This window comes from Gymnodraco acuticeps, unplaced genomic scaffold (genome assembly GCF_902827175.1).
Source record: "Gymnodraco acuticeps unplaced genomic scaffold, fGymAcu1.1, whole genome shotgun sequence".
Classification (NCBI taxonomy): Eukaryota; Metazoa; Chordata; class Actinopteri; order Perciformes; family Bathydraconidae; genus Gymnodraco; species Gymnodraco acuticeps.
In genome coordinates, this window is record NW_022991003.1 from 2,242,434 (window position 1) to 2,267,812 (window position 25,379).

Below are 25,379 nucleotides of genomic sequence, written 5' to 3' on the forward strand. Positions count from 1 at the left end.
GCGCACAGATACATAGAGACAGATAGGGACGAGCTGGAAAGACATGGCCCTCTGTGGGCCAAGAGTAGCATGTATGTCTTATTGTTGTTTTATTTTAAGTGGAGCCATGAAAAATGAGAATTGCCTCAGGAATGCCAAGCTTTGTTTCTATGAGCATGGTCAAATGGAGACCACATCCATAAAACTAGTCAAGATGACCCTACAGCCCGTGCTGACTGGAGTCCAATGAGGTACTTTCCCACTACATCGACTACAATGTCTTTGAAGATCTGGAAAGATTCACCAAAAAACAAGCTAGTTTTGTATTGACCAAATAAACAGCAATGTTCAGATCAAATACTTATTCATGTTTTAAATAAAGGTGAATGTATTATTGTATTAATATCACTCTATAACCATAATACGTTACATAGTCCATCTGTTAATTTTGGCTGTCTTTTCAAACTAATATGGTCCCGACGTCCTCTACAGTGGACATACTGTAACATTTTAAAATAAAATAAAATAAAAAAAGTCTAAATTGCAAGATGTTTTTTTAACCCTAAATAGGTAGGAAATCACAAAAAAAAGGAAATTGGAAGACACTTTTTTTCCTCGGGTCCCAACCTCATTTAATTTCATGCACAAAACTGTCTTTAAAGATTTGTAATGAAATGTAGAATTAAGTGGAGACTACATGGAAGATTGTTCCTGTCTGAATAGAGGAAATTGACATTTTACTTTGAATACAAATGCAGGGCAGGTAAATACTAATCCAGTAGGTGGCAGAAAGTTACCTTGGTTTACAATATCTACAATTCAATCACTAATTGCTCAGTCCACAAGACATCTTTTGTAAAGAGAAGATGTATCAAGTCTCTTTGCTCATCTGTCACTCATACATGCGTTATATCTAATGTACAGCTTATGGTGTAAATTAGGAATATTTGACCAATACTACATTATTGTTTTGCAGATTCATAGCTGTGCTACTTTTGTTGTTTGAATTGTTATGCCATGGTAAGCGGGATACTCTTAAAATTGTGTCTGCAAAAATATAAAATAATATGTTCAGGGTCTTTGTTCTTTACCTTGATATCCGTCTCGATGCATACTTTGTCCTAATGCTATGCAGCCATGCCTTTGGTCCTATATATCTGCATTCATCATGTGATTGCAGTCTGAAAACCATTCTAAGTGTTTGTCCCTTTACATTACAGGAAGCCACTGCAGGAGTGTAAAATGTGGTGTGCTTAAAAAAACCAATACTAATATTAGAAATAAAAAATGATAGGGTAAAATAAAATAAATACTGTGTACCCACCCATGAAGACATGACTGTGCAGAAATGTTCAAAGTTGAGAGTCATTTCAGTTGTTTCCTCAGTCAGGCTGTGTTTTCACACTCCAGCATACACTGCATTTATCAACAGCCAAAATTAAACACTTTTTTTTGTTTTCAACAGATGTTCAATATGCTATTAAAAAAGAAGTGCCAACACTACTGTAAATAGCTCTTAGATAACAGTTTGACAGCGGTGTAGCTGCAGAGCTGTTTTTGTTATATCTAAATAAAGTCACAGACAACTATACTTGTCTTTTCCCAAAGCCCCTCTGTTTTAATCATGAAAGACAATAAATGATGCTTGTTTTGAGGCATTTTGTTTTTTTATTAATGTGTGACTCTTTGAATATCAACCAGAAAAGCAATGTTTTTCCTGCAAAGGAAGGGAACTGGCAATCACCACCATGTTTTGTCTGTATATTATGTAACACTAAACATTGTATATGTATATCATGGCAAAGTAGACTTTTTAAAATAATGATATATATTATGAGAATATAATTTATGGAGACAGTCACCACGTAAGCATGTTGCCATCAAGCCTAAAATAAAAATGATCTATAGATGTAGCTTTCCCTGTTTTTCACATCCTGGTAATGAAGTGCTTTTCTCACTTTTCTAATTCCCTGTCTGACACTGACTCCTCCCTCTCAGGTAGAAACACAACTCCATCAGTTCTCTCCCATCCTCACTCCAAACTGCAAGACTTGGAGAGATCAACTCTGCCTGGCTGCTTTCAATTCCACTATCAACGGTATGTATCTTTAATATCATTCTGACAGAAAGACATCAAAATGCTTTGAGGAGATTTTACTGCTTGTATGTTTTTAGGAGTTTAAACTAAAGTGACACTAATATTTGTGCTCAATTTAGGGCTGTTTTTTATGTCTCTCTTGCATATATTTGAAGGATCTTGACATACTTTCTCACTCATGCTCCGCAAAGATTTGTTATGATTAATGTAAATTGGACTTCACGCAAGCATTACTCATGCCCTGCAAAGGAAACATATACATCAAGTAAATATAATCTATGACAAATAACATTTGTATGTATACTGAATTCATATTTCATTTAGGCAACCTTTTGTTAACTTTTAGTACGTTACATTACAGTATGTTGGTATGCCAATCTTATTTTTGCATGAGGTGTAGAAGCATTTGATATCCAGAAATTAAGAATGAAAGATGCTGAAATATAAGTATTTTTTTCCTGATTTCATTTACATGCAACTCATTTCAAACATCACAGATTTATAACCTCAATCTAGCGTAGTATTGTAAATTGCATCACTATTGTTTAATTATATGTGAAGCCTTGCTTTGTTTATTAAAGTATTGCAAATTATTTATTTTTCTCTTTGTATGTTCCTAAAAAGCATCCCCTTCCTCTGTGGCACTTATTTTTCTTCCCATGTCTCACAAGGTCACATATAAGTGTTCTTTAGAGATGATGTTGAAATGTTTTTACAGTGTGTGTGTCTCACAGCTTATTTACTGTTGACTGTTTTCTTTCAGGAGCTGAGCTGGCATGCCTGAGTCTCCTCTGAGTCCCCCGGCAGCCCGTCAAACCGCAGCCAGCAGCCTCCTCAGCCACACACACGTCGGTGCAGGAGAGAGAGCAGCTAATGGGGACTCCTGCAGTCGAGTGAGCGCTGAAAACTGGCAGAGTCTCCACCGTAAACAGGTATCTTCATCCTCCTACTACTCCTCAACCTCCCACTCGTCCTCCTCTTCTTCCTCCTCTTCATAAGTGGGAAATAGAACATTGTTAGGCAAACAGATGTCAAGAGTAATACCTGCTCCATATTGGACGTCCTCTGACAGGACAGCGTACCTGGAGCCTCTGAGATTTCATATGACATGTGATCCGGGCTGGGAGTTGACACGCAGAACTCTGTTTGTCCTTCAGTATTAGTTTGTGAGTCAGAGCCAGGGAGAAGGAGTGATTGTCCACAGACCTAGGCCAAACAGATGCAAGTGAAAGGCAAATAGGCATGACCCGATGTAATTTTATGGTTGTCTGTTGTGATTCCGTCCTTGGGAATCTTAATCTACGAGGATCAATGAAACAACAGGATAATGAATGCCTGCTAAACGCCTTTTCCTTCAGTCTGTTTTCACGTCTTGTCAGTTTTGCTCTGCTCTTTTCTCTTAATTCACTTTCTAAACCTGGACAAGGCACACAACTTTTGACCCTACAGTATTTTAATAAACAATAATAGAAAAACCTGCCATTTTCCTTAGTGAAGGTTCTACTAGCCCTGACGGTAACTAGTGAGCTGCATTTCTAAGCATGTTATGTTTTTGTAATTTTCAATGACAATGTCATGATGCCACTGTTGCAGAGTGTGATTTAAGAATTCAAACATGATGATGAGTGTGATATTGAAGTTTTTCTAACTCCAAACTCTGAACATTTTTACAAATGAAGGCTATTTACAGTGAATATCAGTTCTCTCTTTTCACAAAAAATGAAGACATCCATCTGTAATGTATTTCTATTCTAACTGCAGCATCCCATCTGCACACAACGAATGGTTTTCTAATCATTTGTAAAACATGATAATAGAGCCAGCTGTTCGTCAGTGCCTTACTGAACAAAAATATGCAGGAAAGTGTAAATCTACTGCTGCATGTAGCAATTATTTTCTTTGTATATTAACAATTAATTAGTTTTCAGTATTTTGACAATCAATCAAATGACCATTTTTGATCAATACCTTTTCAGGAAATCACACATTTACCTATTTAAATAGCTTGTTTTGTCTCACTTAAACTGAATTAAAAAAGAACATGGTTAAGTTAGGAAATAAGGTGAGTTAGGTAGTGCAAGAGATGATTTGTATTTTTTTTAACACACAAGGTTTATTGGCTGGTTCACATACTGTAATGTTGATGAATTAGATGGTTTGTTTGTTTTGTCAAATTTAAATAGGTAAGTTTACCCTACTAAAGTTTGGTTTTGTACATTTTGGAAAAGCCACTGCCGCTGTACTGTTTTCCTCACGTTTAAAAAATACTTTTTTGTGTATCTATCATGCAATGTACATTATTACATTTGCTGTGCCATTGTGTTTATTTTTCAAACGTTCTAGTTTTTTGTATCAGTCTAGTCAAACCACAGGAGGTTACGTCAAAGGACTGATGACAAAAATGAATCCGTAGTCCCTGATGTGTTCCTCTTTCATTACATCGTGCAAACCGCTGAGATATTACTCCAACATAAGGTTTCACTGAAACCAAAGCACATCAGGGAACAGCTGTTACACATATCTTTATATTGACTACCACCTCACATCTCTAGAAAAAACAGAATATTGTTCAAATAATAAATTATATATTTCCCTTAACAATCAATTGACAGAATAACCGTTTGTTTTTGCATTATTTGTAATTCATTTCTGAATTTGTAAGTGATGTTTCTTATTCATGGAGATTGCTGTTGCCTCTGTTTGACTACAATGGTGGACGATCACTCTGTCATTTGTCACTCCATCAGTCACAGTGCAGGTCAGTTATTATTCTGTGAGTGTTTGCCTTTATTAATACCCATACACTTCTATTAGGAGTCACAACAAGCATGCAATTGTGTTGCTAATTACCTGGTCAGCCTATCTCCCATCTCATTTAGGGTCAATGACACAATCCAGCATGATGGCATCAAAGGGTTGACAGCACTATTTTGTAATTGGATTGGGGGGGAAAAAAATACTGTTTAACACCTGACACTTGCCTCAGTCTCACTCACTTGTACGCCTGCCTTCACTCTGCCTGCCTCCTTCCTCATCTTTGTATCCTCTTCTTCCTGAAGGTGTTTCTGGCGATGATGGCACCTCAGCAGATGCAGCAGCTCCTGTCCCCAAACCAGCTGCAGGCTCTGATCCACCAGAAGCAGCAGGCCCTTCTGCTACAGCAGGTATTTACACAAATACTGTTATTTACTTCTAATAATATCACATTGCATTCAGGCTTACTGAAATATAGCCTACCTGTGCAGGATACAATTTCAATTTGTTAAAAAACAAACATGTATTGCTGAAATTATTGTAACTAAAGGAATCAATATAAAGTGCCCTATTAGTGTGTTGATGAGCTATAGTTTAGCAAAGTTGTCCTTAAATATAATTTATATTATTAAAATTGAAACAGTAATATATTTTACTGTAAAAAGTTTTAACAGCTAAACAGCAAGATAATATAGGCACAACAGTTAGCTCAGCCAAGTAAATGTAGGTAGCCTATACACATTTTCTAGGAAATAAGCTAGTTTACCCAACAACAAAGACATGTTTTAGGAACATATTGTCTTGTTAAGCTAGAGCAGACATTTCAAACTGGAAAACAATTCAGAAAATTCAGTTATTGAGTTAGGTAAGTTGCTAATGTTACTGTTAAATTAGCTAGGTGATAAATGATTAATTGGAAATGGGGGACCCTGATGTAAACAAGACGAAAGTCTTTCTCTGGTCTGCATCCCCTTAACAATTGTATGTTTTGAGCTGTACTGTACCCAATATACAAGCTGTTAATAAACTTTTCAATCAATCAATCAATCAGGTACCATAGCTAGCATCAGCCTCCAAGATAGCCGCTAAGCTAGCGCACAGCTATCAAAGTAAACACGGCCCACTAAGGCAAAAATGAATAACAAATACATTGGATTGTATGTAGGCCTATATGTATTTTGGTTGACAATAATGTTAGCTATTTAGCCTGTTCGACCACTTTACCCACTGGCATTTAACTCAGTGATTTATAATGTTGTTGTCACTTTGCCATTAAACAACACATATTAGTGAAATTGTGCTACGTTGTCAAAATAAAAAATGTGTTTTACATCAAGATCTAGGGATGCATGAATATGTTTAACTGTTGGTCACTTTTCATTCAAAAGTTTAGCACACCTATATTGTACTGTTTTGGGATTTTGTTATGATATTCGGTTATAATCATTTCCCTTGACTGTTTCTCTAGCAACATTTGAAGGAGTTTTACAAGAAGCAACAACAGATTCATCTGCAGCTGCTTCAACAGAAGCCCAGCAAGAAAGTGGTGAAAGAGGTGAGTAGTTATCTGGAGTGTTTTTATATATATATATTTATTTGTTTTTACTAGTTTTGCACAAGTTATTATAACATCAATCTCGGCGCAAAAGCTCTTCTGTAATTTCAATTGAATTAGACAAATATGTTCACAATTTATCGCCTGTAAGTGACACAAATAATGAACATTTAATATCTTATTTAATTGTACAAATTAGGAGAACATTTTTGTGTGCTTTGTCACTTGCTTTTGGGATTTTGGAATAAGTATGTAATACAAGTGGAGGTATTTGTTAAAGGAAGCTTTTAAAGACGCAGTACAAACCACCGATTTTAGCCCAGAATCAATACTCTGACAATTATCAAAGAGGGGAAAGTGTGAGCAGACTATCAAATGAATACTATACCTGAACTTCTGAAAGAACATCCATAATATCAATATTCCAATTACTGTATATAGACTATTCTGCACTTTCTATTATATTCTATTTTATTTTATCTACCTTTACTATTGTATCTGTTTTATTGTGTTGCACTGTTGGAGGAGCCTGTGACCTAAGATTTCCATTGTCATAACTACACTATGCACAAAGGACAATAAAAGCCTTGAAACTTGAAACTACTACCTCACTATTTTCTGAAATGTCTCTCGTCCTCCTGCAGCTCCCTGCTCAGCAGCTTGTGTTCCAGCAGCTCCTCCAGCTCCAGCAGCAGCAGCAGATCCTCCGGGCGCAGAGACCCGTCCTCTCCTCCGCTGCCCTCCCCCCAGGTCACTATGCTTCACCTCCCTCAGATTTCATTGTTTATTTCACACATGGCAGTTATTTTAAAACAAAACATGTACACTTTACAAAACATGTACACTTATACTGGTTTTTATTTTTATAGCGCATGGTGGAAAGGGAGAAGAAAATCATATTTTACCATTAAAAAGTAAAAAAGTAAAAATAAAAGCAATATTGTTTCTGTCACAGTTGCTTACAAATACTGAAACATAAAACCAGAACACAATCAATAGTCAACTTCATACTGTCTGATTACGCTTTCTTTATACATTTTCTTGAACATAAAACATTTCTTACAGCCCTTTAAATCATTTGGCAAAGAATTCCACTTCATGTTGGATAAAGGAAATGTTAGCTGTTTTACTTTGACGTAATGCATGATTACATTTCCTGTACAGTCAAAGTGATTTTAGTGTTGAATGTTTGCAAATTTAAGGCTGAAATAGCCCATAAGACTACTATAGTATATTGTTTTATTTCACAAGGACACAATAATACTCTAACATGGACACGTATCTGATCAAATATTGTAAGTGAGTGCAGGGGCGCCGCCAGGGATTTTGGACCCCATGAAAAGATAATCACATTGGTTACTTAAACATTTTTTTCTTAATGTTCTAAAATAGTTTGGGCCCCTGTCAGTCACGGGCCCTTAGAATTGTCCTAACTTTTCACCCCCTTACGGCGCCCCTGAGTGAGTGCTCCACACAGGCAGATCTGTTTCTTGTTGATTTTACGATCAGTTGCATAACTGCACTAAACTCAAAAGAGACAGTGATGTAAGTGAAACCTAAAATAGGATGATTAATCTTGACTCATTTTCTAGCATTAATTATAGTTATTGCTAGATTACAGCGAAGAGGTTACATGAGGTCATGAAAGAGTTGATCGACCTGTTTCTGCCCTCAAACTGCTTTGAGACGGGAATCAGTAGAAACAGTGTTAATGTGGGGCAGAGATGAAAAAAAAGGGCAAGTGTGAAAAGGAATAATCTTCAAAAAAATATCATCATTCTGGAAAAATATTCCACCAAGCTTCTAATGTATTAGAGATAATAAATCATGTATTATTTTAGCTGATTCCTCAATCAACATTGAAAACAAAACTCTCAAATGGAGAAATATCCAATACGTTGTTTTATGTTTTAGCTGGTTTCAGCCCTGCAGAGATGCTGCAGATATGGAAAGAGCTCACACATGGAATAACTGAAGATAAAATGACATCGAAGGCCAATCAGGACTCTTCTGCTTACAACATGATGTCAGCTAAAGTCACCGGGAGGCCGAGCGGTGACCAGCAGTCTCCTCGCAGCGCAGAATGGTAGGATTTCTCTCTTTGTGCTATAAAGTGATTTTAAGAACTGATACCACTTCTTTCTAAACATCAAACACTCGTCATCTGTAGACATTTTCTTTCTCTCGAGGTACGGGAGAGGAGCAGTTCTGCTTCACTGTTAATTCCCCACGGGACGATTTATTTTGTCTTGTTTGTTTGCTTTGTGTTCCACCACCTGAAGTCGTTCAGCAAAGAAAAAGTTTACATGACTACGTGTCCCAAAAATCAAAAGTAAATAGTTTTCCATTTGTTTTTCTGTGCTCCCCTCAACCTCTCTCTGTCATTTTCTGTCACCTGAAGATGAAAGAAAACATGTTTTTTAATCATGATAATACTTTTAATCCAGTGCCGTCACAGCTGATCGCGCTGCCACACACACTCTCTACGGGCACGGTGTGTGTAACTGGCCTGGATGTGAGTCGCTGTGTGAAAACGTCAGCCAGTTCATCAAGTAAGTTTATCTATTCCTAACTTATATCACCTATCTGTGTTAAATGTAAGGAATATTTCAGTAATAATCTATTCAGTATCAAATTATCAAATAGCTTAAAAAGTGGCTCTGGAAATTGAGTAGCCCCAGATTTGTCATTAGATCCAATTTATGATAAATCCATTTTCCATAAATCCATTTTACACAATTGAGTATCAAACAAAAAGAGAGTCATTTCTGGCTACAACCATTATTTAGATAGGAAATAGAGTTACTACTTGGCAAACAGGGAAACAGTTGTATTCATTGTGCAGAAAAGAGTATTTTGTTATCCTGATTTACAGAAGAGTATTTGGGGATTATGGAAATAATTTCAAAATGTGGTTTTTTATAAATTTTTCTGAAAAACTGATGCCTATTTCAGGACATGAGAAGGCTTAAATGGCAGTCAGCTTGGATTTAAATGTACTACAATGTAATTCCATTTTGTAAAAACACAAAACCATAATGTGTATTATCAAAACATTCAACTTTCTTAAAACCACTCAAACATAATCCATTTCTCTGCTGTTGATTCTGTTCAGTATGCGTCAAACAAATCTTCACTATCTTATATATTAAAGGGGCTCTGTTGGGGGCTTTCTCTTTCCTGGTGTGTTTTATATCCAGAGGAAGTTTCTCTCCCAAATACATTGGAAGAAATTGTAGCTCAAAATAACTGTTATCTCTGTGATGGAGCAATTGGAGTATATGATACTGAGCAATGTGATTTTTTTGTTGTTGAATATTCCTTTAACGTCACCCCAATGTGTTACATAGGCACATAGGCAGTGAGCACTCTCTGGATGACAGGAGTACGGCGCAGTGCAGAGTGCAGATGCAGGTGGTGCAGCAACTTGAGCTCCAGGTGGGCACGAGTGCTGTGAAAATGTCCAACTACAGTACATGTTATAACTACTGTCTGCACTAGTGGCTGTGCAACCCTGTGTTTATTAATATTATTACTGCTGATTTTTATTCCTTCTATTCCATTCAATTGCAATGTAAATACTGCTATATTTTTAATTATTTTTAATATTTTTCTAGTTCTCTACCTGTGTTTTTAATTCTTGTTTGTATGCACCACGACACCTAGTCAAATTCCTCGTATGTGTAAACCTACCTGGTAATAAACCTATTTCTGATTCTGATTCTGATTCTGGGTAATACAGTTTAGTTTTTCATTATTTTAGATTTGTCTTATCTGATATTTATAGCAGAAATAGAAGTCTGACACACAGGAGTTCTCCCCAAATTCCAACACCCAAACACCTTGATGCTCCGGGTACATATTCATGTAGTGTCCTCCCAACACCACCTCCTCTCTGATGTTGTTTGACACAGTGAGAAAAGGATCTTTTTGATATGTGTTTGGTTCACAGCGTTCCATTTTTGACAACCTGTGTTCAGTGATTTTGAAGTGACACCGTCAACTCTGATTTTGCTCTCACAGCTCTGCAAAGAACGGGAGCGTCTGCGAGCGATGATGGCTCACCTGCATCTGCCATCTTTAGAGTCTCAGTTGATCTCTGCACCCCCGAGTTGCCGGTCGCCACAATCTAACACGGCCGCTCACCCACACCTTCAGGTAGATCGGCTGTGTGAACAACAGAGGCAGAGTAAATGAGCCGTAATGGAGAATGGGAATAAATCATGTGTTTTTGGAACCTCATCTTTTGTAGCACTGATATGATAACGCCACCCTGTAATTGACCGTGGGAACTTTTACAGTTGGATGAGTTGCAAAAGTATGCATTTTCCTTGAAACAAATAAACATGGCTTAGGGTTTATCTGCTTGAAATGAAGTTCAGAAATATTTGAACCTAAGAAAAATGATTCCAGATCAGATCACAAATGCATTTCTTTTAAAAGTTTCCTCTTCTCCCGTGTTTTTAAATCTCAATTGACTTTTTCCTTTGTTGAGATCTCCATCTTACTACCTACTTTCCTTTCCTTCGGCTCCCAGCTGTTGGCACCAGATGGCTGCCTTTGTGTTTTCAGACAGCAGACATGCTCTCATAACGTGAAAGCTAATCAGATGTTAATCTTGCAAATATTGTGCCATAATCACAACACTCACCAAACAATTTCACCCTATAATGAACAATAATTGGCTCCCTTCTTCTTGCGATATTAGTGGAATCACCTCTGAGGAGGCGCATCAAATCGCTCTGTTACACTCAGCTGAACATCTCCCGCTCTGTTTTGTTTCTCCGTCAATCTTTCCACTCCGCTTGTTTCCTTTGTTAACTTGGATCTTCTGCTTGTGTCGCTCTCAGCTCAGTTCAGTTTCTGCCAGCGACAACCTGCCCTCGCTGAGCCCCTCGGACCCCCCCCAGATGTGCCCTCGAACTCTGGCTCCTGTCAGTACTTCATTCCAGGGGAGTGAGGAAGATCTGACCAATCACACGTTCTGTGCTGGGGCTATAAGGAGTCGCCATCACCCTTTGGTCTACTCCCTGTCCTCAGGTAAACGAAATACTCTAGTGATGTATTGATTCAGAAATAAAGACTTTATAGCACATTTTCCACTTTAAAATATTTGTCTTGTTTCAGAAAATGAATATGAGCTCTACAAGAACAACGATATCAGACCGCCTTTCACCTATGCAACACTGATAAGACAGGTACAGTTTGTAACGTTTATGAATGGAGAAAGAAGTGACATTTTCTTTACTTAACTTTAACCAATGTAAACACGTGACTTACACGTAATATATTATATTAGGCGTGTGGTGCAGTGGGTTGTGCGTTGGTGTTCGGATCAGGGGGTCACAGGTTCAAACCCCACTGCAGTCAGCATGTCGTTGTGTCCCTGGGACACTTCACCCCAAATTCTCCTGTGGGGATTGTCCACAGTATTGAGTATGTAAGTCGCTTTGGATAAAAGCATCTAACAAGTAATATTAAATATATCATATTTGTAGACTTGTATTGTATAATTTGCAATATAGATGCATGCAGATTTGTTGTATTCAATGGTACCTATGATGTGAAATCTGCCCTATCAGAGGCTTTTTCGATGCACAACCTCTCTCATGTTGATGGCCATGTCAGTTCATTCATGTGAATCAACTGTTTTTACGAATTGAAATTAATTGGCAACATTTTGATAATCATGTCAACTAAGTTACTTCTCAAGCCAAGATTCCCCTTGGATTAGTTTCTATAATATTATAATTGTCTGGCTCTCATTGTAGACCATCATATAAAACTAATTATATTTAACTAATATCTCTTATTGAACAGAAAAAATAGGAATTTGACTTGAGCTTTGTGCTTTTTTCTGACATTTCTGACATCTAATGTTGGACTGGGTCATATATTTATCATGAAAAGGCTCGGCAGATTAATTGATAATGAAAATAAACCTTATTAACAACACTGCACTTGTCTTGTGTCAGACAAGAGAGTGGTCTTTTATCCTAAAAAAGTAAAGCCAGTTGATTCAGCAATAATGAAATAAAACGCCTGTATCTTTGTGAGTGTGCGACTGTCTCCTCCTTTCTTGGCTAAGAATTGAAGAAGTGAGGTTTGTAACTTAATCCTGTCCTTATTTTATATTTTATTTTTGTATTCCCCTCCATCTACAGGCTATTATGGAAACATCCGACATGCAGCTGACCCTGAACGAGATTTACAACTGGTTCACGCGGACGTTTGCTTATTTCAGACGCAACGCTGCCACTTGGAAGGTATCGCACCCCGAGATAATTGACTCCCAGTGTGTGTCATACCTGATTTATGCAGCGTGTATTCAGTAATATGTGCTTCACTCTGATTTTCTCTGGATCAGAACGCGGTGCGCCACAACCTGAGCCTGCACAAGTGTTTTGTGCGTGTGGAGAATGTGAAAGGCGCCGTGTGGACGGTGGACGAGCTGGAGTACCAGAGGAGGAGATCCCAGAAGATCACAGGGTGGGTGACTTCCTGTTCATCACAGCACAGGCCTCAGAGCACCTGCATACACTTCAATGAGAATAAAAAAACATTCAAGACATTTTCTAAATTCACCAGAACCAACATTTAAAAATGTTTTTGAAGAAAACTCGAGGGTTTTTTCTCTTTGCTTCAACATTAGAGTAGAACAACTATAACATTTTCTTCTTCTGCTTCTACTGGGTTTTAACATGGATCACTACAAAGATTGAATTAAAATAAGCTCAAGCTTGAAATGTAGGGTATTTATCCTATGAATCAATGCTTGTAAATGGCCTTTGTTTTGAGATAAAAAGCAGAAAATTAAGACAATATCTTTTAGACCTTTTAGGCGCTTTCACACCGGAGTACTTTTCCCTTTTGGTTCCGATAGTTCCTGGGATTTTGCGTTCACACCAAAAAGAGAACTTAGTTCATGAGAACTTTTACCCCCTTTGTAGTGCCTCCTAGAGAGGTGGTACTTTCCTGGGGAGAAAAAAGTGAAAATGTCTGATTGGCTGGGCGAATTGCAAACCACGCCCCGTAAAACTCTGAAAAGTTTTGTGAAGCCGCCTTTTTATTTGCTGGCATTAGCATTATTAGCATTAGCCCCGCACAGAAACGCAGAGAGAATAACTTATGGCAACACAACAACAAAAATGGGAGCGGTGGAGATGAGGAGGTGTCGGCGTTCTGGCGATTTACTTACTCGCTGGGGGTCCCAGCAGCTTCTACTGAAGCCACTCCCCAACTCCGGGGACTTCGGGTGGCAGTATACGCCGTGAAGTGGTTTGCGGCCTGCCAGTAAACCCAAAGCAGAAGAAGAAGAAGTGACGTCAGCGGCTTCATTTGCGTAATCTTCCCTCAGGGACTTATTCCGGTGTGAACGCGATCTGCTCTTTAGTTCCATGGTGGAACTAAGTGCTGGGAACTAAGTACGGCAAAGTACTTGGTGTGAAAGCGGAATTTGTCATTAACAGAAATTGAGACTTTTTAAGTATTGACCTTCGTTGTGACAACACTGCATTGCTATCAGGGTCAACATTGACAGTAAAGTCCTGTGTGCTAACCCTAACCCTGTTTTTCCATAATGAACCTCATCAAATAATGACAAATTATTTATAATGATGGCAGTTTCAAGGCTCTTTCCTGATTGTTTATGCGACTGAATGATTTGTCATCATAAATGCCTCAAACTATTGCTGGTTACCAATGTTGAGTCTTACTGAATATACACTAGGCATTGATCTGCCTGCCATGATTTAGACATGGATTGTGTCCATTATAAAACATGTTACCTTTATTATTCCACAGGAGTCCATCGCTGATTAAAAATGCATCCCCCAACCTTGATTATGGGACGGTTGTGAATGGCAGTTTACAGGTGAGAGGATGTGTGAGCGTACAGATTCTGGTTTACAGGAGTTTGATCTGGTTGAGGTTGAATATTTCTTATTATTCTTTGTAGACGTCCCTGGCTGAGGGTTCACCGCCAGGATTCAAGGAGTGTGTCAGCAGAAACTCCAGGAGTGAAATACAGGACAACAAAACAATAAACAGCCACAATAAACACAACTTCTCTACAAGAGTCCAGCAGTGAGTTTTATATAACCGGTTAAACCTAAAAAAGGGATTGATGTGCTGCAATAATTGATTGACAAGTCTTTGTTTTTTTACCTCCTGCAGGTCTCTTTTCCTTAAAGAAGAAGCGCTGAATCTGAACGAGGAAGAGTCTCTGATGCCAGCAGTTAATGCAGCCGGTCTGCAGCACGACGCGACTGAAGACGACGAAGAGCATTTGTTTGACCTTGAATGACAATCAAAACAATCCGATTGCAAAGCAGAATAGGTTAGACTTCTTTGTACAGAAGTCAGAGTAGACCACAGTTGACATATTATACCATCTTTACGTCATGGTAGCCTTCAGTGTGTTGTGTCAGACAGCCTGAAATTGTTGGCAAAATAAAACGATTTGATCTAATACACCTTGAAATAGAGACATTCTGAAATGTGGTTCATTATATGGCAGATATACACGATTCATACACATCTGCAGCTATCCACTTTTAACTCTGACATTGTAGCCCTAAAGAAAAGGAAGTAGAATATAGTGCCGCATTTTTTCCGTGTTGGACTTTTGAAACCATTAGTTCAAAGATAAGATCAACACTTAAATGATCACAGTTAAAAATGAGATGTAATGTATTTAAAGGTGTAAAATTGGGTGGTTCCAAAGCTGTCACATTTGGACTATCCATAGTGGAAAAAATATGATCTTTTTGTTTTCAGACATGGCGAAAAACGTGCATCATGACAAGCATCAGCGTAAATAAAATATAGAGAAAATGTACAGTCAGAAACTGGGAGTTGGGAACTGATGGGTCGGAGAAATTATGTCTTTTTAAGGGTCCAACTCTTTCATGTAAATGTTTTATTCTAACGGTCAAAGCACTGATCTTTTTGTTATAACATGATGTACAGAGTTAATGTTTGGTCTCTGTGAGTAAGAGAGAAGACACGGATGTTTTTTGGTGACGGTTTTCTGTTTGTGAAATATTTGATAACACAGTGTGTGCTGTGGCTTCTCTCTGTCATCCAAGATAAGATAAGATGGACTTTTATTAATCCCTCGTGGGGAAATTGTTTCTCTGCATTTGACCCATCCTAGTGTTAGGAGCAGTGCGCTGCCATTTTGAACGGCGCCCGGGGAGCAGTGTAGCACCTCGGTAGCACTTGGTCTTGCCGGGACTTGAACTGGTGACCTTCCAGTTCCCTATGGACTTTGCCACTACCGCCCAATACGTAATCTCATCATTACATTACATGTTACTTGTTAGACGCTTTTATCCAAAGCGACTTACATACTCAATACTGTGGGCAAACCCCACAGGAGCAATTTGGGGTGAAGAGTCTCAGGGACACAACGACATGCTGACTGCAGTGGGGTTTGAACCTGTGACCCCCTGATCCGAACACCAACACACTGCGCCACACGCCTCCCCTGCGCCACACGCCTCATCAGTCTGCTGAAGGTGTTTTATCAATGTTAGTGACCAAAGTCTTTTTGTCTCGTGTGTTTTCCTGTTTCTCTACATGTAACTTATGGAATAAAGATTGTGCCAAACATTCCATTGTTGTACCATTTTGAGTGTTTACATTAGATGCTGTGCACAAACACCGCTCTGTATTTATATAAATGGGTTTGTCTGTAACTTTATGTACAAAGTGTCTGATTACAATGTAATTAATATATCCAAACTTGTCACTGTGTCATTAAAGCTGTTTATGGTATCATTGTGACATTTATGACCACTGAGACAAATGTAACATTTGTGATATTGGGCTATATAAATAAACATTGATTGATTGTTTCACGTGAGATTAATGATGTTGGAAAAAACACATTTGAGTTCAAATTCAAATATTCTGCACGGTTTAGCTTTGTTACCCACAAGTACACTTTAATACCACACATTTTCTAACATGGCATGTTTACACCTGCGGGAGTGTAACAGGGTATTTTAAATGGAAAATACATTTTAAAAGTATATCTTTTTTGGATTGCAGTAGCAGGGTTATATTTTTCAGTCTGGTTAATTATAACAAGAAGTATGATAATGTCAAACTGAACTATGAGGATAATTCACAATATATATTTACATAAAGTAAATATTCTGTCCAATCCAAATCCTTTACAACATTGCTGCAACTTTGAATATTATTTCAAACAATTATTATTCAATTCGTGTTTATGTAGTAAGCGTGAAAACATGAAAGTTACCTATGATTTAGAAAAATCTATGAATTAAATTAATTAAAAGTGCCATACATTCTAATACCTGCTTCAAATAAAAAGTATTAACATTATCACATAAACATTGTTTTGTTAAATTCATGGTTGTTTGTCTTTTGATGATTACTGAAATTATATATTAGGTTATCCTTACTTTTATCACTTAAAATGCTAATAATAATAACAAAATAAATAAATAAACCAAAGCATCACACCTTCTTCTCCTCCATGCAGGGAACATGTTACGACAGAACAAAGGCCTCAGATTCTCAGCTCCTTGTTTTGACTAATGTCAGTAATTGTCTTTGCTGATAACGAGTTGTCTTTAAGTTTGCTGTTCTCTCAGGGCTTCCTTTGATTCGCTGTCAGCCTATTAGATGACATTTCCTTCTGACTGCCTCTCCACGCTGCGTTCACTGACTGAAAGTTAGCATGGTGCGAGACAACTTCAACAGCTTCACTTATGTGTTGCTTTGATGTGCCGTAGACTCACGGTGAGGCGAGTCAACATCTCCTCAGCGCAGCTCTTCTGACAGCACTTAGTCAACAGCGCTCACAAAGGGCTGGTCTCTGTTCATCTCCTACTCAGTGATGATGATGATGCTGTCGCCAGCTGTCCTGTCTTCATCAACTCCTCCTCTGTGTTTTTTATGTCACCAACTTTAATTTAATTAGATATTAATGGTTGGATTTTCTTTACGAATGGCTCAGAATTAATGATTGATTGATACTGTGCTCTCACACGGCGTACTTAACAATAAATAATAGGGGTGTGGATACATGAGAATATATTTATATTTACCGCATCTTAACGGCATCAGTTATATTAGAACATAGTTATTTAGTTATATAATTAGAGTGTGGAAACTCCAAATATTGAGGAAGGACATACAATAGCCTTAAATTATGTTTTTTGTATGCCAAACAATTATATTTAAAGGTCCCATGTCGTGGCCATTTCTACTGATCATAATTCCATTGTTGAGGTATACTAGAATAAATGTATATTGTGCAATTTTCCAAACTCACATTGGTTTCTCATACAGCATCTCTGTATAGTATGTGTATTCACTCTCTGTCCTACACGGCTTGTTGGAGCTCCTGCCCCGCCCTCCCTGTGAGTCCAGTGGCCATCTGCGAGACAGCGAGACACAGCGAAACCCAGCACGAACACACACACACCCATAGCCTGGCTGGGAGTTTGTGTGTGTGCCTAGGCTGAGTTCCGCGGTGTCTCGCTGTCCCCACACCAGTGAGCCAGCTCACGGTGTCCCGCTAACGTCACTATACCCAAGAAGTAAACAATGGAAAAAGAGAAATGTCCAATGAGGCGTTCTGGGGCAGCATAGACAGGTCTTTTCTGTGTTAGAGTTGTACTCGCTACAGGGTGTACTTTGAGGGTTTGTGACCCTCCAGACCGTTTACATGCATAAAAAGCTACATAACACACAAGGGGACGGGTAATAACCAGAAAAGCATGACATGGGCCCTTTAATACAACTCAAAGCATTACTTGTCCTATAGGGGATTTGTAAGTCAATAAGCATAATTCCAGGATAGGCTAATTGTGTACATTATGATACGATACGATAATCTTAATGATAATTCAAATATGATAATCAAGTCTGTACATTTCTGTGCATTAATAGTCCTTATTCTGAAAATATGTACACACATACAGTATGTCGTTTGAAAGTAAAGAGAATCACATGATTTAATAACTTGTTTTTTTTGGTTGTTTGTTTTGTACATGATATGTTTAATCCAGAAATGTTTTTACATTTTCTTATGCCATGTGGGTTGGACCAAATGTTTGAATAAATAATAATTAATAATAAACCATTACTTTTAGCATGAATTATAATTTCACAGAGCAAATTAGTAATTGTCCTTGTTTCCATAGGTTTGTATGTATGTGTGTGAATTAGAGGGTGAGTGAGCCTGCATACATACAGTTTTCAGCTGACACACTTATGGGGTATGTGTCTCCATTGTGTTAGGTGACTAAAAGCAGAACAGAGAAGGCAACCTGGAGTCACATCAGCAGACCTCAGAGCGGATCTCAGGGATCGGCTGAGAAAAGGGAGTGTAATTAAGTTCCTGAACAACAATACACACACAAACATACACACACAGATTGAGAGCAGCTCACAGTCTCCTGAGCGGTGACTCAGCCGGCATGTTGGGTGTTGTTGGAGGTTTCCTGACCTCCCGGACGGTGCTGACAGAAGCAGGACGATGCACAGGGAGAACGGTTATAAACAGGGAAACAGAGATTAGAGCAGGATGAGTATCAGACATGTTATCTGGGGACCAAGTACCTGAGGATGGGACGGAAGAGCAGAGCAAACCAACTAAAGGCAAGTACTTCTGACAAGCTATAAAACAAGCCTATTTTTCTTTAAACATGCACACTTTGTTATTTTTTTTGCTTAAACTTAATACAAAATAGATGTTATTTATACTGTTGTAGAGCTACTCTTTATCTGTAAAGTTTACCATTTTCATCCCAAAGATATTTAAACTTTTCAGTGTCGCTGAAAAAACATCCCACTAGGCAGGGTGTTAAAAACCAATAAACACAATATAAAAATTAAAGAACCATCTTAGTTAATTATTTAAAGTTGAGAAGGCAGGGTTACTCAGAACATATTATATAAAGTAGTGATTTTAATAAATGACTACCGTCTTAATGTGGGACAATAAAAGCTAATTGTTCTGAAATGTACAGCCTTTTTATGTTGGTGTGGTCATTGGAGTACCTTTTGAAAACTTAGCAGCTAACATGACTTTCTTCTGATGACTCTCAAGGTAGTGCGTCTTTAAAATCAGTGGAGGAAACCCTTCCAGCACGGGACCCTGTGAGCAGAGGAAACACCACCCCCCCTGACCTCATCAGCAGTAAGTGGAAACTGTGAGACCGTAGAGCAAACAATACAGCGAGGAAAAACTGAGACTCCTGGAGAAAGTGATGGGTGCAAAACAAGGATGTTCATTGAAAAACTGATAAAAACTTACCAGTCTGTTTCTACTACTAAAGACCAGATTGATCACAGGTGAAATTGGCTTTGTGATGATGTTGACAGACCACCTCCCCTCTCTGTGCAGCCCAGCCTCAGCCCGCTGCAGCCCGAGGAGCCGAGGCCTCACAGGAGGGGGCGGGGCTTAAGAGGCCTCAGTGTGACCTCCAGAAGCCCACCTGCCCACGATGTGGCCTCACAGCCCCGGACCACCAGCTGCCCCGCTCCTCCACAGACCCCCGGCGGCCCCCCCCCCTCCCTGCTGCAGGGCCTGTCGGTGCACAGCGGGGGCAGCAGGAGGAGCGGGGGGGCAGGATCACATCCCCCCACTGCTACTCCTGCTGGTGAGTGCAATCATGGGCCTTATTTACTTACTGTTTTTAATCGGACTGAATGATCTAAAATTGATAATAGATAAATTGTCACATTTATCTTGATAACAATATTAACTAAATACTTTGTGCACCTCAGTGCACACGATTTATGTTCTTTATCTGTTTGCAACTTATATCAATATTCCAATTACTTGTATATAGACTATTCTGCACTTTTTCTATTATATTCTATTTTATTTACTTTCACTATTATCTGTTTTATTGTGTTGCACTGTGACCTAAGATTGTCATAACTACACTGTAGCTATGTACACATGGCAATAAAAGCCTTGAATCTTATCTTTCTTTTTTATATATACTTTTATACAATTACAGAACATATTTCACCTCTTCATCATCTAGCCTTATGGGAGAATGTGTAACAATGAGAGGGTTTCAACAATTGTGTAAAGCATTGAATTGATTTGTTTCTAAATATTGACTGACTATATTTTGCACATTTTTGCACGTCTGCACAGCCGTCCACTTTAAAATACAATACACTGTAGTTTGCCATACAGTATATTGTCATAATATTCATTGTCCTAAGTGTTTTAGTTTTTAAGGTTCTTATATTTACATTTGAATTTGGTGTAAATACTTGTCTTTATTCTCTTTTAATACTAAACAGTTTCTTCAAATTACTTATTTGTATTAAAGGTGGAGTAGGTAATTCACTTCAGAAACACTTTTTGTTATATTCCATGGAATACTCTTAATATCCGATAGCAATGAATACATGAAATGCTTTGACAATAAATTCATACAAATATTTAATCTGTGGAAACTGTAGTACTGTAAAAAGCACGACCAATCATCTGAGCCGGCCCGGCTAAAATAACTGGATGGCCTACCTGCCTGTCAGCCTTCCATCTCGTGCCCTCATTGGTCATGTGCGCGTTCGTGTGTGTTGGAGGAGGGGCAAGCCCGCCTTAACCTGCCATCAGGCCCTGGGGCTGATAGGTTTTGTAGGCCCCCTATTTAAACAACAAATCAAAGTCATTTTTAGCCTCGGCAGGCTCTGTGATCGCACTTCTCCACTCTGCTCTACGCACGCCTGGTTCTCTCCTCCAGATGAGTGACGTATCGGGCCTCCCTCATGTATTTGTCCGGTTGCCGTTGGCTCCCCTCCACGTAGCAAGTCCTCGTCGTCTTCTCCATCTCCTCCAACATCCCTCCTGTCTGTTTTTCCTCTCCCGCTACTCCATCGCTATCAGAACCAGACGGCCTACTTGGCTCCGAGGCCCCGCGGCCGGCACCGCTACCGCTCGGTACAGAACTCATCTGTCCTTCCTCCTCATCCTGGCCTACAGGTTTAAAATAACCTGTAAGCTTCGGCATTTTTTCTGATAGCTGCTTGTCTCGATAACGCAATTTGAATACGTCACATGTGAAACATATTCTCATTCTGATTGGCTGTTAAGTGGTGCCCACTGACTGTTACGGAGTCATCATTTTTGAGAAAAATCTCTGGAATCCATCGATCTGATTGATTAGCGGAGCAAATGATCAAAATACTACGGAGGGAAGATATTTTCGTTTGGATTACTGGTCTGGGGAAAGCTCACGAGTGTGTGTGTGTGTATACGTGTGTGTGTTTGTGTATTTTTGCATTTGTGTGTATTGTGTTTTTTTCCCGGGGAAAACACTCACGAGACACACCGGCTGTTGTTATGCCTGCTGTGACGTCAAGTTACTCCGTTCTCCGCTTGTAATTATGCCGAAGCTACAAAGTTGTATTTATCACCTGAATTTGCCGAAACAAGTTTAATATTCTGAAAGCCAAGACTTTGTTTATTTGAAACCAGATGAAAACAAACTGTAACGGACCCTGCCGTGTTATCTATGATTACTCTACGCTTACATTCATAATTTCAGGGAGGGAGGGGAACAGCAGAGTGGCGAGGGAGAGCTGTCTTCTCCCCTTTACAAGCTTCAAACATGTATTTATCGTGTGATTTTGGAAATAAAAGTTTCATAATCTGAAAGCCAAGACTTTGTTTATTTAAACATTTTAAAAAAACATCTGAAATAAAAAACGTTTTTATTTGTATTGGCTCATGATAGGCCCCCGATCTCCGTAGGCCCCTGGGCTTCAGCCCAGGTCAGCCCGTGCATTAAGGCGGCCCTGAGGAGGGGCTCTGTAAGGAAGAGGCAGATTTTTCAAATTCTAGCGCACTCGAGCTGGTTTCTCCATTCTTACCTACCCTACCTTTAAGTACTTATTATCTTTATATTTTTGACCTACTATTAGTTCTTATTTTCATAGATTGATTATGTTAGCACCACCAGACACCAAAGCAAATTCCTTGTATGGGTAAACATACCAGGCAATAAACTTGATTCTGATTCTAAAGACAATCTTGGTGTAAAAAGTTTCCCTTTGAACACTTTCAAACTATTGCACTTTCTTCCAGTTGTAAGCGTGCGGTGGGCCACTCCTTGTTTATCCTTGTGTTCATGTTGTTATCTCTATGAAGTTATGCATTAAATCAATACAGTATATCCACACATTATATTCCTTTTTCATCTGAAAACACATATATAGATATTAGCATAAGTTATGTGCGGGGGTGGATAATTTGAGCGGCTAAGCAGGAAAACGCTGAACCCAACTCCCCAGGGAATACTGCCATCGGCTTTTCATTTACTTTCTTGAGTAAACAGGATAAAACAGCTCCATTTGCATGAGCTCACTCACTCTCAGGTCCTTGTGAGGATGGAAACCGAAGCTGAGTAACAATACAACAGTGAGGATCACGAGAGACGCACCGCAACACACCAGTAGGGTTAATATATGCAATTTCATCTGCACCTAATTAGGGCGGGAGAGCAATTATCTTGTGACAGCGTCTTCCTCGTTGTTGTTCATCACTGGCAGCCTCCGTGGCCTTTCTGATTTTCCCCGAGGACTGAACAAAGCTCTGTGATTAAGTAAACACAATCACACTTGATCACTGCAGCAGAGTAGTTTCTCTTTTAAGTCGTAGCTGGCACGACAAATAAACATGCAAGAGATTAATTTAGGGTTAATAGAGTCGTTAATCCCTGTTTCTGACGGGGTCTGACAGGCTTTTAGAACACACAGCAGCTCTCTCGTGACCTCAGATGTGATATCTGTAGGTAAATCAGTTCTCTGTCTCATTTTCTCTCAGCCACAGACTCCTGTTTACAGATGCTGTTGGCGTGTTTGTCATGCCAGTGCTCAGTGCTGATCCTGGGTCTGTTGGAAGCCTGCTCCTCCTGCCTGCACACCTTCTGCGCCTCCTGCTGCCATGCCTGCGCCCGCTGCTGCTCGGCCATCCAGGAGGCGCCGGTGGAGGAGCTGAACTGCCACGCCCACTGCCACTCGGTGATGTTCGAGTCCTGCTGCGAGCCCACCGAGTTGCTCGAGTTCTGTCTGGAGTGCTGCGACATCTGCCATCGCAGCTAGGACGCCTGAGGACTTGCATATAAGACATTAAAGCCAATGTGGGATTTCTCACTGCAACGAGAATTCAATGGAGCCCTAAAAAAACACAATCACCAATTTATCTACTAATTGCTCTTACACCAAATGCTGCTAAAATGAAACTTTTAACAGTCACTTAGTCTTCAGTCTAAAGACATTAGATTTTACTTAGGTGATTCACTCTATTCTTCAGTAAAGGGAATTATAAGTACAAACATTCAAATATTTGTGTTATTATGTTTTTTGTATTTGCGTTCAGTACTGAGCTGGAGCTAGGTAGCGATTATTTTAGCCTAGCATAACATTTCAGAGTAGGCCTAATAAAATAACAAATCCAACTCCCAACACCTTAAACTCGGAAATTAGCGTATTGTGTTTATTTGAGCCCTACAACAACAGAACTGAATCATATATATTTACCAGACTGCCTGTTTCCAATGCTTCCAGTCTCTATGCTAAGCTAGGCTAATCACCTCAAACTCCATACTTAAAGGTGGGGTAGGTAATTTTGGAGAAACCAGCTCGAGCGCGCTAGAATTTGAAAATACACAGCCGGAAAAAATCTGCCACTTCATTACAGAGCCCCTCCTCCAACACACATGAACGCGCACATGACCAATGAGGGCACGAGATGAGTTTGTGCGCAGATGGAAGGCTGACAGGCAGGTAGGCCATCCAGTTACTTTAGCCGGGCCGGCTCAGATGATTGGTCGTGCTTTTTACAGTACTACGGCTTCCACAGATGACATTTTTTATGGATTTTTTTTTCAAAGCGCTTAAGATATTCATTGCTATCGGGATGTTAAGAGCATTCCATGGAATATAACAAAAAGTGTATCTCGAGCCGGTTTCTCAAACTTACCTACCCCACCTTTAACATGAGTAGTTTGACATTTTGGGAAATATGTGAAATAAGTTTGCAGAGAGTAGGATAAGGAAGTGTGAGCAATCTTACTTCACCATTAAATATGCAGCTACATCCGGGTACCAGGTAAACTGTCAACTAACTTCCCCTTGACTCCGACCGGTGTTAATGTGCTTATCGAACTCTCTGCGAGAGGGTGCAAACATATTGTATATTCAAAACATTTTCTTTATCATAGATGTGCATCTGTGTATTCTTCTCAGATCATTGTCAACACAATGACTATAGATATATCATGTATGTCCTTGTTGTGTCTGTGGAAAATAGATTGAAGGACCATTTGAAATATTAAAATACATGTGTCAAGGTCATTTGTCCTGCGTTTAAAATCTCCTTGGTAAGCAATGGTGATTAACATTGAAGCCAGCGTTAGAGTCATAAATACTGGGGTGTTGTTGTCTCTGATCACATGGCTGCACCTCAGAATGGTCATGCTACAGTAGACTATATGCGACAAATACAAGACATAGTTAATTCATATGAACAGCCTCCCTATGAAGTATTTGTCAAACGGATTAAACACAATAAAGTTTAAGGGCTTACTGTACAATATTCAGGTTATATTCTTCAGAAAAAAAGTGTTTTGTTTGTACATCAAGTTGCATTTAATGAATTTGACCCGGGAAGACCCTGAACGAGAGGGGTTGACCTCTTTGCTCAGTTTTGTTCGGGTTCTTATGTTATCAGATCGCAGGTTTGACTTCTCCCTGCGCAGCTCTTTGCAGCTGAGGAACAGGGCGACAGAAAACGTGTCAGCTCTCTCTTGAATCCCTTTTCATATTTGTCACATAAAGCACTTAGAACATAAAAGGATGCTTATTCTCTCCAGATGTTGGAAGATTGAAGCCGGCTCCTTTAAAGTCGCCGTGAGAGATGACAGCAGAGAGGCAGAGTAAACAGCCAAAAATAAAACAAAGCGGCGATAAAGACGACGCTGTCAA

At 39.1% G+C, this 25,379-nt stretch overlaps 2 protein-coding genes across 2 annotated transcripts; both read left to right on the forward strand.

Annotated features, from left to right (window-relative positions):
• Positions 1-1,995: 1,995 nt before the first annotated feature.
• On the forward strand, positions 1,996-14,691 carry LOC117559366 (forkhead box protein P2-like). Its single transcript, XM_034236102.1, has 16 exons — positions 1,996-2,077; positions 2,841-3,009; positions 5,137-5,241; positions 6,300-6,386; positions 7,031-7,136; positions 8,301-8,472; positions 8,834-8,938; positions 9,737-9,824; positions 10,410-10,544; positions 11,237-11,426; positions 11,514-11,584; positions 12,551-12,652; positions 12,754-12,875; positions 14,190-14,259; positions 14,344-14,471; positions 14,562-14,691. Exons 2-16 carry the CDS (start codon positions 2,854-2,856, stop codon positions 14,689-14,691), a joined length of 1,767 nt encoding a protein of 588 aa, XP_034091993.1. The 5' UTR covers positions 1,996-2,077; positions 2,841-2,853.
• Positions 14,692-18,835: 4,144 nt separating this feature from the next.
• On the forward strand, positions 18,836-23,620 carry LOC117559388. Its single transcript, XM_034236145.1, has 5 exons — positions 18,836-19,028; positions 19,480-19,569; positions 19,777-20,032; positions 23,218-23,233; positions 23,265-23,620. The coding sequence occupies exons 1-5, from the start codon at positions 18,968-18,970 to the stop codon at positions 23,493-23,495; spliced, it is 654 nt and encodes a 217-aa protein (XP_034092036.1). The 5' UTR covers positions 18,836-18,967; the 3' UTR covers positions 23,496-23,620.
• The last annotated feature ends 1,759 nt before the right edge of the window (positions 23,621-25,379 follow it).

Bases quoted from the DNA above. Each gene is read 5' to 3' on its own strand.
- LOC117559366 (XM_034236102.1), top strand. From the start codon at position 2,854: ATGCCTGAGTCTCCTCTGAGTCCCCCGGCAGCCCGTCAAACCGCAGCC. The intron at 6,387-7,030 runs GTGAGTAGTTAT...GTCCTCCTGCAG, and splicing joins GCAAGAAAGTGGTGAAAGAG to CTCCCTGCTCAGCAGCTTGT. The intron at 8,939-9,736 runs GTAAGTTTATCT...TGTGTTACATAG, and splicing joins AACGTCAGCCAGTTCATCAA to GCACATAGGCAGTGAGCACT.
- LOC117559388 (XM_034236145.1), top strand. From the start codon at position 18,968: ATGTTATCTGGGGACCAAGTACCTGAGGATGGGACGGAAGAGCAGAGC. The intron at 19,029-19,479 runs GCAAGTACTTCT...ATGACTCTCAAG, and splicing joins GCAGAGCAAACCAACTAAAG to GTAGTGCGTCTTTAAAATCA. The intron at 19,570-19,776 runs GTAAGTGGAAAC...CTCTCTGTGCAG, and splicing joins CCCCCCTGACCTCATCAGCA to CCCAGCCTCAGCCCGCTGCA.